This window comes from Hevea brasiliensis, chromosome 12, assembly GCF_030052815.1.
Source record: "Hevea brasiliensis isolate MT/VB/25A 57/8 chromosome 12, ASM3005281v1, whole genome shotgun sequence".
Classification (NCBI taxonomy): Eukaryota; Viridiplantae; Streptophyta; class Magnoliopsida; order Malpighiales; family Euphorbiaceae; genus Hevea; species Hevea brasiliensis.
In genome coordinates this window covers 38947312-38962353 of record NC_079504.1, presented here as the reverse complement: position 1 = coordinate 38962353, position 15042 = coordinate 38947312, and the positions used below count along the sequence as shown (strand labels likewise).

The 15042-nt window shown below is 37.4% G+C and overlaps 1 protein-coding gene across 2 annotated transcripts; it reads right to left on the bottom strand.

The window, feature by feature from the left end:
• Positions 1–885: 885 nt before the first annotated feature.
• LOC131171424 (ubiquitin-conjugating enzyme E2-17 kDa-like) lies at positions 886–4162 on the bottom strand. 2 transcript variants are annotated; one of them, XM_058131515.1, is made up of 4 exons: positions 4008–4162; positions 3765–3860; positions 3526–3653; positions 886–2386 (listed from the first exon to the last, which is right to left on the bottom strand). In XM_058131515.1, the coding sequence occupies exons 2-4, from the start codon at positions 3832–3834 to the stop codon at positions 2276–2278; spliced, it is 309 nt and encodes a 102-aa protein (XP_057987498.1). In that variant the 5' UTR covers positions 3835–3860; positions 4008–4162; the 3' UTR covers positions 886–2275. The 2 variants fall into 2 exon arrangements, with proteins under 2 accessions (XP_057987498.1, XP_057987497.1); XM_058131514.1 differs by having other exon boundaries at positions 3946–4153.
• Positions 4163–15042: the final 10880 nt, after the last annotated feature.

Here is a 15042-nt window from a genome sequence, read left to right as displayed (position 1 = left end):
ACCAACTAAAAGAAGTCAACAAAGAACTTAAGCCCAACTGTTCGGGTTCTTACAGCAAAAAGATTTCCCCTTTTAACTTCCACCAATATTGCATCATATTCTTACATGGGAATAAATATTATGTTACCATAGGGAACGGACTAAAAGGACAGCTATTCAAAACTAGACGTATAAGTTGTGGTAGCATTTCAATATACATTCAATTGCAGAATATAAAATGTCACAAGAACATAAATCAACCATATCATCAATATTTAAATTGTAGGTTAGCATCACCATGCTATAGGACAATACATCACACAACATACATGATTTACAATCAACTCTCATCTCCCATCAAGCAGGTACCAATATGATCAATCTTATGATTATATCAAGCATTAACACGATATTATATCTAATTGCCGGTAGGTAATTAGGAATACACCTAACAACCCCCATCCCCCAAGGAAAACTCCTAACAACCCCTACCCCCCCAAATCACAAAAAAAAAAGGGGGGGGGGGGGAGGAGAGAGAGAGACCCTGTGTACAGGTCCCCATTTCCTAAACAATAAAGAAATTATTGGGTGCATAAAAAATAATGCACCATCCACACATAAACATGTGATAGACACCTGAAAATGTGAAGAGAATCCCACATGAATGAAAGAGAGAGGGTTCCTGTGCACCAGATGCACTCAACAATCTCTCAAACAATGGATGGTCTGCATTTATCCATGAACAATTAATTCATCAAGATTTCTAATATAATGCAGTTCGATGCATATAATGAGCTTTACAGGACTTCATTACTGCTACAGTTTTCTTTTGCTGTTTTAAAACCCTAAGCTGCATTCAGCTTCTCCAATTGATGAGGTATCAAACATGAGACCTTTCAAGACATAGTCAAATCACTACTGGTACACTAACTCCAACTCCCGAGTCCTGACAAAACACCTTAAACAAGACTAAACTCTGTGAACACTCATATCTTGCTATTCCTTTAATAGCAAGAAAAATAGCTGAATAATCATAGTTCCAGTATAAATTGGAGACTCAAATTGTCAAATATTGCCAAGGGATCATCAAGTCATTGTGCAATTGCAGGTTGATTTAAAGTCACCAGCCATCTCAGACCTTCAGCATTCATGCATAGAATAGACAAAACTAATTCTCAGATTTACTATCACAAACTGAGACCTTTGGGACCTTATCATTATTACTGCTGTATCCAATCTCTTCTCCACTAAATACCTTAAAACAGGACTAAGCCATGTACAGAAAGAAGCCAAGCAATCCAACAGATATTAGAATAATTTCTCATTAATAATGAGAATAATCACCCCATAAACAACATTAAGAGTCAAATGGTCATATCTACTAATAGATAACCACGTAATAGTGCACAAGGCATACTGATTTCAAGTGAGCATAGTTATTAAAGGCATGCCTGAGGCTCCAGGCTCACCAAGCTCCAGTCCTAGCGCCTCTACAGGAGAAAGGCGGGCAACATTCACCAGGCCCTCGCCTTATGCGCCTAGGCGCGTGCTCCTTGTTCTAGGCGCAAGGCTAAAAAGGCGTGCCTTTTTTATTTCTACATTCGGCGAGTACTTCCATTGACAAAAAGTACTACCACCCAACTCGAAATTTGTCGATATAAAAGTTTTCAAAATTAGTATTGTTGGTGATAACTATTTATCAAAATCTCATCAAACTAACATACTCAGGGTTATAAACCTCTCATATTTTCATTTTCAACACTACCACTCATTATCTTTTTAAAAAAAAAAAATTTAATACTCCTTTAATTCTTAAAGGTAAGGAAAATGATGAAGATATTGATTTTGAAGATGAATATTAAGAAGATGAAGGTGTAGAAAAAGATGAAGAAGATATAGTTACTTTATAATTTTTTAACTTTAGTTATGAAATATTAAAAAACTATTAAAGTTTTAATAATTTAGTACTTGAATGCTTAATTGTTATTATTATTTTTAGTTTTATGTTATTTGAAGTTTGATGGAATATTCATATTTATTTTACTTTTATTTATTTTTTTTTTTTTTGCGCCTCATTTTGCTCAGGCATATGCCTTCTCCTTGCGCCTTGCACCTAGGCTCCAGGATCACTTGGCGCCTTAGTGCGCCTTGAGCCTTTAATAACTATGCAAGTGAGTTTCATAAAAACATCCAATGCTTATGTGTATAATACTGCAAATAATCCAGTTCTCAGATAAATAAAAGTTTCAATGGTAATGAATGTCTAACAATAACAAAAGAAAATGTAATAGTCAAATCAAACCTTGGAGATTGTTAGCGCTGGGCTCCATTGTTCCTTAAGAATATCCAGACATATGCTTCCATTACTATTAATGTTCGGGTGGAAGACTTTTGTCCTAAAAGCAACCTGAGATTATATTTTGGTCATTACAATCATTATTTTCACAATGCAATACACAACACTAAAAGTCCAGCATATTATCTGCCTACAGAACTGATAATGCAAAACTAAGAATAGAATTGACAGGAGAACAAGACTCAATTTTGTTTTCCCTTTGGTTTGATTTGGCTCTTAATGGGGTTCGAACTTTTACCCTCACATCCTTGGAGAGGACTGCAATACTATTGAGCCAAAGCTCAATTATACACAATACTTAATTTTGATAGCTAAAACAAGTATCTAAAGGAAAAGAGACCCACAAAAGATGACTTGATATACAAAACAGTACGTGCACATCATCAAGGACATGTACTAAGCATACCCACCATATTAAAATATACGACACCCCAAACCTATCACATGCAAAAGGATCATTTTCAATTCAAGCATAGCAACCAAAACGATGCAACTAAATTAGTAGAACATAACGATTTTGGAAAGGATATGTTTTTATAACTAAAATAATCCACAAAAGTATTTGACTTTCACTTAAAATCAGGGCTCAATTACCTTGAATGCAAAGAATTTTAATCCTAAGGGTCTATTTGGTCGAGGATAAGAAGGGTAAATAAAGGTAAGTAGGGTAAATAACTATTTTATCTCTTTTTGAAAAAAAGTAAGTTAATTGAGGATAAGAGTATGTAAGGTAAATCTTCCACTTCTTACCCCTTAAATCTCAATTTTTCTTATTCTCAAGTAGAGATAAGAATTATAAATATTTTATTTATACACCGTTTAAATTTACCTCTCATGCATTGCCCCTCCTTCCCTTTCCATTGACTCGGTCCTTCTCAAATATGAAATTTTTTTTATTATAACCCTAAAGGACCCTTCCCCTTTCTTCCTCTCTTTTGCCTTTCCATTACTAAAACTTCACTCACCCCATCCAAACAGACCCTAACTTTCAGGATTAAGAATAAAAAAAAAATAGAGAATATTCATCCTCTAATTGCACTATGTTTGGGAGGAATTTTTGGAGGTAAGGCATGGTTTTGCAGCGGGTTCTTCTTTCTACTTCCCAAATGTGTAAACCCAACATTATAGCCACTGAATACCAGAAACAGGAGCATTAACCATAAGTAAATGGGGAAAAAAAAGCAACATACCTTGGGAGGTTTAAAGGGATAATCAGGAGGGAAATGAATAGAAACTAAGAAGACTCCTCCAGCATAAGGGCTATCAGCAGGACCCATAATCGTTGCTTGCCAATGGAACATGTCATCAGCCACAGGACCTGATTTTCAAGTCATAAAAATAAGAAAAAGGAAAAAAAAAAACAATTGAAGATTTTTAAGCAAATAGAGAGAGAGAGAGAGAGAGAGAGAGAGAGAGAGAGAGAGAATACCAGCACTGCAAGACGTAGGAGGATCCTTCTGCAAATCCTTGAGCTCTTTCAGAATGCGCTTTGATGCCATATCAAATCAAATTCACCAATGAAATCCTGAAAACCACAACAATCATAAACCAGATCAGCAACAGAACGCGAGGAAAAAGTGAGATACAATGATTGAGAGATAGAGAGAAACCTAGAGGAAAAGAGAATGTAAATGAAGTAGAAGAGAAGAGTAGATTGATAGGATTCTTATACAACTAAGAGGAAGAAATGTCTGCATCTGCTTCTAGAATTTTCTATCACTTCGATTTGGCGTAAGATCGACGCCCTGCCCCCACTTTTTCTGTTCTTTACTTTTCTTTATAAAGAAAAATAGCCAACGATCCAAATTTACCCTTAAAGTTTTACCCAGTGATCAATTTAGCTCCTGACTTTTGTTTGGGATCAATTGAGCACTTTCATAATCCAATTTCAGTTTAATTAAATCCTAATTTAACAACGTTAAATATTTGCCATTAAAAATCAATAAAATTGATTATTAATGACTTAAAAAGAAATAAAAAAAAAATAATTCATATTCTTCAATCCATTAATGTCAATACAACATTAAACGCAAAGCAAAATTTTTCTAGCGTTATAACAAAATAATGATCACAAAGTTTTAAAATCATTTACTAGGTAACCAAAGATCAAAAAACCAGGACATCATCTCAGCGCAAGATTAAAGATGCGAGTAACGCACAATAGTACAAAACGTAAGCCCATTGAGGATTCTACAAAGAGCACAGGTCCAAGCTCACTTGTTGAGTTTCACAGTAGGTGTAGCAATTTTTGCATCGAAATGACAGTTCGATCCATAAGTTGGCAATTGGTCATTCTCATCCTTAGTAGCGAATGGGGCCGCAATTGTGAAGGGGTAGGAAGTTTAGGGTAGAAAAATTAACTTTTAGAGACTAATGGAGAGAATATCCATATATTTTGTATTTATTTCTATTTATATAATTTTAGGAGTGTGATGGCTTAAATATAGTGATGTCTCATTCTATCACTTCTAATTGTGCCCCTGATGCTCTTTAGAGGGGACTGACTAATTGGCTATTGTTGGGTCTAGCTAGCCACTGAGTCCATAGAGCCTTTGTCCCTTTACTCTTTGTATATTTTTCCCTTGCCTACAAGTCATGTGAGGAATGTATGTAACGTCCTCACTTTAGCTAGTACGTACAGTCTACTGTTTCGGTAACCAATATCGACTCGGACAGCTAGAATGTCCGGAAAAATATTTAAACTAAAGTGAGGAATCATAAATAACTCAAATATTAATAAGAAAAATTTAGAAAAAATTTTAGAAATAAAATACAACCAAGTTAAATGAGCCGGTGCCCTAGTGATGGGTAACTTAGTGAGAAGTTGCGGTTCTCGCAACTAGGAGCCCTAGATTCGAGGAAAAAATTATAAAATAATTATTGGGACTTCAGAGAAGGGTTATTGAGGTTCTTATGGCATTAGAATGCCAAGAAAATGCTTAGAAAAATTTTTTCAATTGGTACAAATAATTTTGGCCCGTTAAGCCAAATGGAGGGCATTTTTGTCATTTCATCTTCAGAGATGATTTTTTGCCAACTTGTCCAGTTAAATAAATAATTTATATAACATAAAATATGACTAAATATTGTTAAAAATTTAATTGAAATTAATTAGACAAGAAATGAAGAAGAAATGAAAGAAAATAGCATTATGACATCATAATGATGTCATTAAAGTTTTTCCAACCTATTCAATATGGACACATGGCATCAACTTATTTTAAAGAGACAAAATGGGCTGAAAATGAAACAAAAAAAAATCAGATTTCTCTTCCTCATCTCTTCCTTGCCGTGAACCTCCACCATTGTTACCCATTTGCAAGCTTTTTCAAGCTTGATTTTCCCTAGCTTTCTTCCATCAAAAACCCTAATTGTCAACACAAAAAAGTATTCCTGCAACTTGGTGAGTATTTTGGGAGCAAAAAGAAGAGGAAAACAAGAGCTTTAGCAAGTGAGAAAAATCTCACTCCATAGAGGTTAGTGACTTGAACTTAAATTTCACTTAAAATTCATGTTTAATAATTATGAATGAGTGCAAATGATAAGGAAAATTGATGGAATACCATTTGTATATAAACCCTAAGTTTTGGCAGCCTTGATTAGGCAAGATGGTGATGATTTAAATGAAGTTAAAAGGGTAGTATGGCTGCCCACAATATGTCTCTTTTATGTGGATTGATGAAATGCAATCTTAATGCATGGTTTGAAATGTTGAGTTAGGGTTTGGGGTGGAAAAATGGGACTTTGACCATATGATGATGAAAATAGGTATTAATGGTCAATTAGTGACCATTTAGTTCTGTTCAATAAAAAATGAAGTGTGTTGAGTGATAGGATTTGGGTTTGGTGTGGCTGCCCTTGGTGACCTGCAGAACTGGACATGAGTCCAGCAGGTTTGGGTAGCCATAACTTGAATTGTAGAGGTTCAATTGGTGCAAGGCCAATTGGATATGAAACTAGACACATAATGACACAACTTTGGTGAAGAAACTATGCCCATAAAACCAAACCAAGTGGACCAAAAGCTTACCCTAATCGGGGTGACCTGCAGTCTGCCTGGGCAAAATGACCAAATAAATAGTGTTTAGTCATTTGGCCATAAATCAGTGTAGAAAGGTCCAATTGACTTGAAATTTTACCAGCAATAAGCTGAGATGTAGACCAACAATTTTCATGAAGAAACCTAACCCAAATTATGACCAGAACATATTCAAAAGGTGAGCTGTAATCACTGTTCATTACATTGTAGATATGATCAGTCCAGAAATTCTGGACAAATTTCAATCCGGCCAGTTGTGGTTTTTAGACCATAACTTGAGCTACAAACTCCAAATGGAGTGATTCAAAAAAGGAAATGAAACTAGACAAAATAAGGAACAACTTTCATGTTGATCAGTTTACCAAATTCCCACTGCAAAATTGACCAATGGAACAGTAAAAACAAAGCATAAAAACTAAAAATTCTGCCCAACTAACATTAAGCTTAAAAATGGTATTGGCAACCAATACCAACAAATTTTGAATGCAAAATGTAGTATGTTGATAATATTAGAACCAATGTACCTATTGCCTATGCAAAAGTCAACATTTTTGTTGACCAATGAATAGAATAATAATACTAAAACTTAAATTCCAAAAATTGTGAAACTTAAAAGTGTAAAATGCCATAGTATACCTAACAAGATTAGTTTGGATAGCTTGGCATGCCAATAGGGTTCTATTAGCAGTACTGCATATGGCTTCATGTCATTCTGTGTTTCATGGCTTCCCATGCCATTCTGTGACAAAATAGCCTTTGGCTATGTTATTTGAATTATTACACTTGGGTTTTAACCGTTAATTATCTGACTTATTAGTTTGTTTGTTGCACACCGAGAGACATAATGTGACCGATGGTGTGATGGTCCGAGGTACTTAGTACCCAGTGCCAGTTTACCTGTTTATCCAATCCAGTTGACCAATATAGGTTACTCGGGCAATGATAATAAACTTTACAGAATTTTAAATGGATAATACTGCAATTAATAGCAGAAATTAAGTCTACCCAAAAATGTAAACATACATTATGTATATTTATTTTTATTTCATTTTATTTTATTTTATATTGTCATCACTAAGCAGAATTGCTTAGAGCGTCACTTTTGCCACGCCAGTAGTCTTGGAGACCTAGGTGGGAGCCAGTGGACATCGACAGGTGAGCATTCAGAGCTACATTCGGAGTCCAGAGTCATCTCATATCTGCACTGCATATGGTAGGACATTAGGATTTTGGGTAGCATTTTATATTTTGCATTTTGTATTAGCTTTGGGTTGTAACTATAAACTCTTGTAATTATGTAATGATGTAACTATATGAAATTTCATATTATTGGAATTTTCTGTATATTATGTTGAGAAATATTTATGACTGTGCTTCGCGCAATGAAGTGAAAAGAAATATTTCTGAAAATAGTGTTGTGATTTGAGATTGAGATTTTGAGATTGACTTGAATGTGTATAATGGAGTTTGGATTTGGAAATTATATTGGAAATGTTTTTAAACAGGTTCAGAAGCATTTTCAATTCTACAATGCACTCTGCCGGATTTTCTATAAAATTTGCGAAAAAATTCATATTTATCAAAAAATTGTAAATAAATAAATTAAAAAGGATAAATTGTAATTAGAAATATAAATTGGTGCTCCGGCACACTGAGTGGCATAACTTTCTCGGCTACACTGTTGACGGGTAAGGGGTGTCACATTTAGTGGTATCAGAGCATCGGTTTAGGTGTTTCTAGGCCTAGATAGAGTGCATATCATTGCATTACATTTGTAAGTGTTGAGGTGACACTAATGCAGATCTGTTTGTTTTCTTATTTTGAATAGGATATGGATCACCTTCAAAGAAGCGATTGAAGAAGTGGTGGAGAGTCGTGCTCCACCTGAGTGAATCAAAGGCGAGGGAGAATCTACTCCACCAGCAGCTGAGGCACCTGCCCAACCTCAGTTTGCTCTATTTCAGCAAATGACCGAATTCTATCGACAAATGATGGGGGCAATTCCACCACCACAACCATAGCCACAACCTCCACCAGCACCAAAGAAATCTCATCTGGAGAAACTGCGAAAGCATGGGGCTGTGGACTTCTTCGAGAAGAGGGAGGATGATCCCATGACAGCAGAAAACTGGTTGAATAGAACCATCAAAGTCTTTGAAACAGCTAAAGCGCACTCGAGCGGAACCTAGAGAGTCTTTGTGTCCCTACTTCAGGATGATGCATATCAGTGGTGGGACACAGTAACCAGTGAGGTGCAACTTGAACGGATCACTTGGAAATTCTTCCACATAGAGTTTAGGAAGAAATATGTGAGCAAAGTGTATCTAGAAGAGCGCATAAGAGAGTTTATTAGTCTGAGATAGAGACAATTGTCAGTGGTGGAATATGAGCGTGAGTTTATCGGTGGCGGATATGGGAGGGAGATAGTCCCTACAGAGGCAGAGAGGTGCAGAAGGTTTGAAGAATGGCTCAATAACAACATCAAAGTCATGATCACAGCATTGGAGATCACTGATTTTGCTAAGCTAGTAGATGCTGCATCAAAAGTGGAAAGGGTCAGAATCAATGAACAAAATAAAAGGGAAAGACAAAGAAGAGGTAAGGTCGATCCGGTACATTTTCTGCTCCCAGTAAGAAGAGTAAGGGTATTCCTGCTCAGAGTTCAGGACCACCACAAGGTCAGGGTCAATCTCAAGGGCCCAGACCGCAGTTCACACCTAGGAGAGGCCAGTCCACACCATCAGTGGGCAGCTCTCTGGGGCGGTGTTCGGGGACCAGCCGGCATCTTACGCTTGTCGATCGCCGAAGTGGCATAAGGGGGATTATTAGCGAGTGACTGGTGCATGCTTACGATGTGGATCGACAGAACATCAGATCAAGAATTGTCCGAAGAGGACTACTACAGTTGCTCCAACACAAACTAACAGACCTGCTCCTGCACCACAAAGGGGTAGGAAGCCTGGTAAACCTGAGGCAGCTGGTCCATCACTGAGGCCTGCATCTGAATCAGCCGAGAGACCAGACACTAGAATACCAGCCAGGGCCTATGCCATCAGAGCTCAGGAGGAGCAAGATGCCCCGGATGTCATCAGGGGTACGTTTTCCCTCTACAACACTTTTGTGCATGCATTAGTGGATCCAGGATCCACTAATTCCAACAATTGCATCAAACTACCCATTGAGAGGAGTTCGGTGAGGAGAGTGATCAAGACATTCTGATCATAAATCCACTAGGCCACAGTGTGGTGGTGAATAAGGTGTATAAAGGTTGCCCGTTGAGGATTTAGGGGTATGAATTCTCGGCAGACCTAATTGAGTTGCCCTTCCACGAGTTTAACGTGATTTTGGAAATGGATTGGTTGTCACGTCATCAGGCAATAGTTGATTGCAAATTGAAGAGGATTTCTCTGAAAACTTCTGAGGGTAATGAGATCACTGTTGTGGGTGAAAAGACAGATTTCCTGTCCAATGTTATCTTAGCCACAGTTGCAAGAAGATTGATGAAAAAAGGCTGTGAAGCTTACCTAGCACATGTGGTTGATACTAGGCAGGCTAAGCCGAACCTGTGTGATATACCCACAGTAAGAGACTTCCCAGATGTATTTCCTGAAGAGTTGCCTGGTTTACCACTAAAAAGGGAAGTCGAGTTTGCTATTGAGGTAATCTTTGGGTACAACACTCATTTCTATTGCTCCTTATAGGATGGCACCCATGAATTGAGGGAGTTGAAAACTTCGATTGCAAGAGTTGCTTGATAAAGGGGTTCATACGCCATGTGTCACCATGGGGAGCTCGGTCTTTGTTTGTGAAGAAGAAGGATGGAACCTTGAGATTGTGTATTGATTACCGCAGTTGAACAAAGTAAATGTGAAGAATAAATATCCATTACCCAGAATTGACGATCTATTTGATCAGTTGAAGGGAGACGTTGTATTTTCAAAAATTGATCTCAGATCAGGGTATCATCAGTTGAGGGTAAAGGATACAGATGTGTACAAAACTGCATTAAGAACCCGGTATGGGCATTATGAATTTTTAGTGATGCCGTTTGGGTTAACAAATACACTAGCAGCATTTATGGACCTTATGAACTGTATCTTCCATCCATACTTAGATCGGTTTGTAGTGGTCTTTATTGATGATATTCTGGTGTATTCCAAGACTAGGGAAGAACATGATGAACATTTGACGATTTTTATTCAAACCTTGCTAGAAAATAAGCTGTATGCTAATCTATCCAAGTGTGACTTTTAGATGAGTGAAATCTCTTTCCTTGGACACATAGTATCAGCTGAGGGGATTAGAGTAAATCCCAAAAAGATAGAAGCAGTGATGGATTGGAAGCCTCCTAGAAATACAAGCGAGGTCGAGAAGTTTCTTGGGGCTATTGGGTATTCTGAAGATTTGTGAAGGGTTCTCTCTTATCATTGCTCCAATGACAAAGTTGTTGCACAAGAATGTGAAATTTGGCTGGAACGACAAGTGCCAAGCCAGTTTTGAGAGGCTAAAGGCTATGTTGATAGAAGCACCAGTGTTAACACAGCCAGTGTTGGGGAAAGACTTTGTGGTCTACAGTGATGCCTCGCATAATGGGCTAGAGTGTGTATTGATGCAAGAGGAAAGTGGTCGCCTATGCTTCCAGGCGATTAAGGCCACATGAGCAGAACTACCCTACTCATGATGCAGGTTAGCGGCAATTATCTTCGTGATTGAAGATATGGAGGCATTATTTATATGGTGAAAAATGCTACATCTATACAGATCACAAGAGTCTAAAATATTTGCCAACCCAGAAAGAGCTCAATCTTAGACAAAGGCGATGGATTGAGTTCCTAAAGGACTATGATTGTGTGATAGATTATCATCACAGGAAGGCAAATGTAGTTGCTGATGCCTTGAGTAGAAAGTCCATCACAGCTTTAAGATCACTAAATGCCTGTCTGTCCTTAGCTTAAGATGGAGCTATTTTGGCTGAGTTGCAAGTGAAGCCAACCCTGCTATAGCAGATACAAGATGGGCAGAGGGCAGATGAGAACCGATGGCCATTGTGGGAAAAATTCGGAGGAAAGGAAAGCGATTATGAGGTGAAAGCGGATGGGTGTTTATACTCTGAGTAAGAGTGTGTGTACGGATGATGGGGCGAAGACTAGTATTCTGAAAGAAGCACACACTAGTGGCTATGCTATGCACCCGGGAAGCATAAAAATGTATAATGATTTGAAGTCTCATTATTGGTGGCCTGGTATGAAGAGGGATATAGCTGACTATGTGACTAAGTGTTTGACATGTCAGCAAGTTAAAGCAAAACATCAAGTTCCGTCAGGATTGCTACAACGTATAAGCATACCTGAATGGAAATGGGATCAGGTCACTATGGATTTTGTTAGTGGTCTACCTCTCACCCAAAAGAAACATGATGCAGTGTGGGTAATAGTGGATAGATTGACGAAGTCAGCACATTTTCTGCCGGTTAGGACTGACTACTCACTGGAGAAGCTAGCAGAATTATACATCAGTGAGATAGTTAGACTGCATGGAATCCCACTTTCCATCATATCTGACCGAGACCCAAGGTTTACATCAAGATTCTAGAAAAATTTACAAGAAGCCTTGGGCACACAACTCCATTTTAGCACGGCTTTTCATCCCCAGACGGATGGACAGTCAGAATGAGTAATCTAAGTAAACCTAAAAACTAATTGAATTTTTACAATTAATAAATTGAAATGATAGTAACAATGTGAATTATGTGATAGATCCTGGAGGATATGCTAAGGAGTTGTGTCATTGAGTTTGAGGGGAGTTGGGACAGATACCTCCCACTGGCAGAATTTGCCTATAACAATAGCTACCAAGCTAGCATTTAAATGGCTCCATATGAAGCACTGTATGGGAGGAAATGTAGAACCCCAGTGTGTTGGACTGAATTGGGCGAAGATAAGCGGTAGGACGGACACAGTGAAACATTGAGAAGAAAGTAAAGATAATCAAAGCAAACTTGAAGGTTGCCTCAGATAGACAGAAATCTTATGCCGACTTGAAGAGAAAAGAGATAGAGTATGCAGTTGGCGATAAAGTGTTTCTCAAAGTCTCACCATGGAAGAAAGTATCGAGGTTTGGAAGGAAGGGTAGGTTAAGCCCTAGGTTCATTGACCCATATGAAGTTATTGAACGTGTGGGACCAGTGGCCTATCGGCTAGCTTTACCACCAGAACTGGATAAAATACACAATGTATTCCATGTTTTTATGTTGAGAAGATATCGCTCAGACCCTTCACATGTCATTTCCATGGAAGAGATTGAAATCCAACCGGACTTGACATATACAGAAGAACTTATACAGATCCTAGCTCAGGAAGTGAAGGAACTGAGAAATAAACAAATTCCACTAGTGAAAGTGCTTTGGAGGCACCACAATACTGAAGAGGCAACTTGGGAAAGTGAAGAGACGATGAGGCAACAGTTTCCTCAATTGTTTGCATCAGGTAAATTTCGAAGACGAAATTTTTCTTAGAGGGGAAGAGTTGTAACATCCTCACTTTAGCTAGTCAAAATCTGATCTACTATTAGGTGACGAGTTGGTCCGGATAGCTAGAATGTCCGAAAAAATATTTAAACTAAAGTGAGAAACCATAAATAACTTAAATATTAATAAGAAAAATTTAGGAAAAATTTAATAAATAAAATACAAACAAGTTAAATGATAAGTTGCACTAGCGATGTGTAACCTAGTGAGAAGTAGCGGTTCTCGCAACTAGGAGCCCTAGACCCGAGGAAAAAATTATAAAATAATTATTGGGACTCCAGAGAAGGGTTATTGAGGTTTTAATGGCATTAGAATGCCAAGGAAATGCTTAGAAAAATTTTCAATTGGTACAGACAATTTTGGCCCGTTAAGCCAAACGGAGGTCATTTTGGTCATTTCGTCTTCAGAGATGATTTTTGGCCAACTTGCGATTAAATAAATAACTTATATAACATAAAATATGACTAAATGTTGTTAAAAATTTAATTGAAATTAATTAGACAAGAAATGGAGAAGAAATGAAAGAAAATAGCATTATGACATCATAATGATGTCATTAAAGTTTTCTCAATCTATCCAATATGGACACATGGCATCAACTTATTTTAAAGAGACAAAATGGGTTGAAAATGAAATAAAAAATCAGATTTCTCTTCCTCATCTCTTCCTTGCCGTGAACCTCCACCATTGTTACCCATTTGCAAGCTTTTTCAAGCTTAATATTCCCTAGCTTTCTTTCGCCAAAAACCCTAATTGTCAAAACAAAAAAGTATTCTTGCAACTTGGTGAGTATTTTGGGAGCAAAAAGAAGAGGAAAACAAGAGCTTTAGCAAGTGAGAAAAATCTCACTCCATAGAGGTTAGTGACTTGAACTTAAATTTCACTTAAAATTCATGTTAAATAATTATGAATGAGTGCAAATGATAAGGAAAATTGATGAAATACCATTTGTATGTAAACCCTAAGTTTTGGCAGCCTTGGTTAGGCAAGATGGTGATGATTTTAATGAAGTTAAAAGGGTAGTATGGCTGCCCACAATATGTCTCTTTTATGTGGATTGATGAAATGCAATCTTAATGCATGGTTTGAAATGTTGAGTTAGGGTTTGGGGTGGAGAAATGGGACTTTGACCATGTGATAATGAAAATAGGTATTAATGGTTAATTAGTAACCATTTAGTTCTGTTTAAATAAAAAATGACGTGTGTTAAGTGATGGGATTTGGGTTTGGTGTGGCTGCTCTTGGTGACTTGCAGGGTGGATATGAGTCCAATAGGTTTGGGCAGCCATAACTTGAATTGTAGAGGTTCAATTGGTGCAAGGCCAATTGGACATGAAACTAGACACATAATGGCACAACTTTGGTGAAGAAACCATGCCCATAAAACAAAACCAAGTGGACCAAAAGCTTGCCCTAATCCGAGTGACCTGCAAAATGTAGTATGTTGATAATATTAGAACCAATGTACCTATTGCCTATGCAAAAGTCAACATTTTTGTTGACCAATGAATAGAATAATAATAATAAAACTTAAATTCCAAAAATTGTGAAACTTAAAAGTGTAAAATGCCATAGTATACCTAACAAGATTGGTTTGGATAGCTTGGCATGCCAATAGGTTCTATTAGCGATCGCATATGGCTTCATGTCATTCTGTGTTTCATGGCTTCCCATGCCATTCTGTGACAAAAGCGCCTTTGGCTATGTTATTTGAATTATTACCCTTGGGTTTTAACCCCGTTAATTATTACAGCTTATTAGCTGTTTTGTTGCACACCGAGAGACATAATGTGACCGATGGTGTGATGGTCCGAGGTACTTAGTTCCCAGTGCCAGTTTACCCGTTTATCGAGTCCAGTTGACCAATATGTGTTACTCAGGCAATGATAATAAACTTTACAGAATTTTAAATGGATAATATTGCAATTAATAGCGAAATTAAGTTTACCAAAATGTAAACATACATTCTGCATATTTATTTTTATTTCATTTTATTTTATTTTATATTGTCACCACTAAGCAGAATTGCTTAGCGCGTCGCTTTTGCCACGCGCAGTATCGAGACCTAGGTGGGAGCCAGCAGACATCGACAGGTGAGCATTGAGTGCATCAGAGTCGAGTCACCTCACATCTGCACTGCAT

What these genes read in the sequence shown, in the direction of transcription:
- LOC131171424 (XM_058131515.1), bottom strand. Translation starts at nt 3,834, where the DNA reads ATGGCATCAAAGCGCATTCTGAAAGAGCTCAAGGATTTGCAGAAGGAT. An exon ending in TCCTACGTCTTGCAGTGCTG is followed by an intron (nt 3,654 to 3,764) that starts GTATTCTCTCTC and finishes CTTGAAAATCAG; the next exon opens with GTCCTGTGGCTGATGACATG. An exon ending in ATCCCTTTAAACCTCCCAAG is followed by an intron (nt 2,387 to 3,525) that starts GTATGTTGCTTT and finishes ATATAATCTCAG; the next exon opens with GTTGCTTTTAGGACAAAAGT.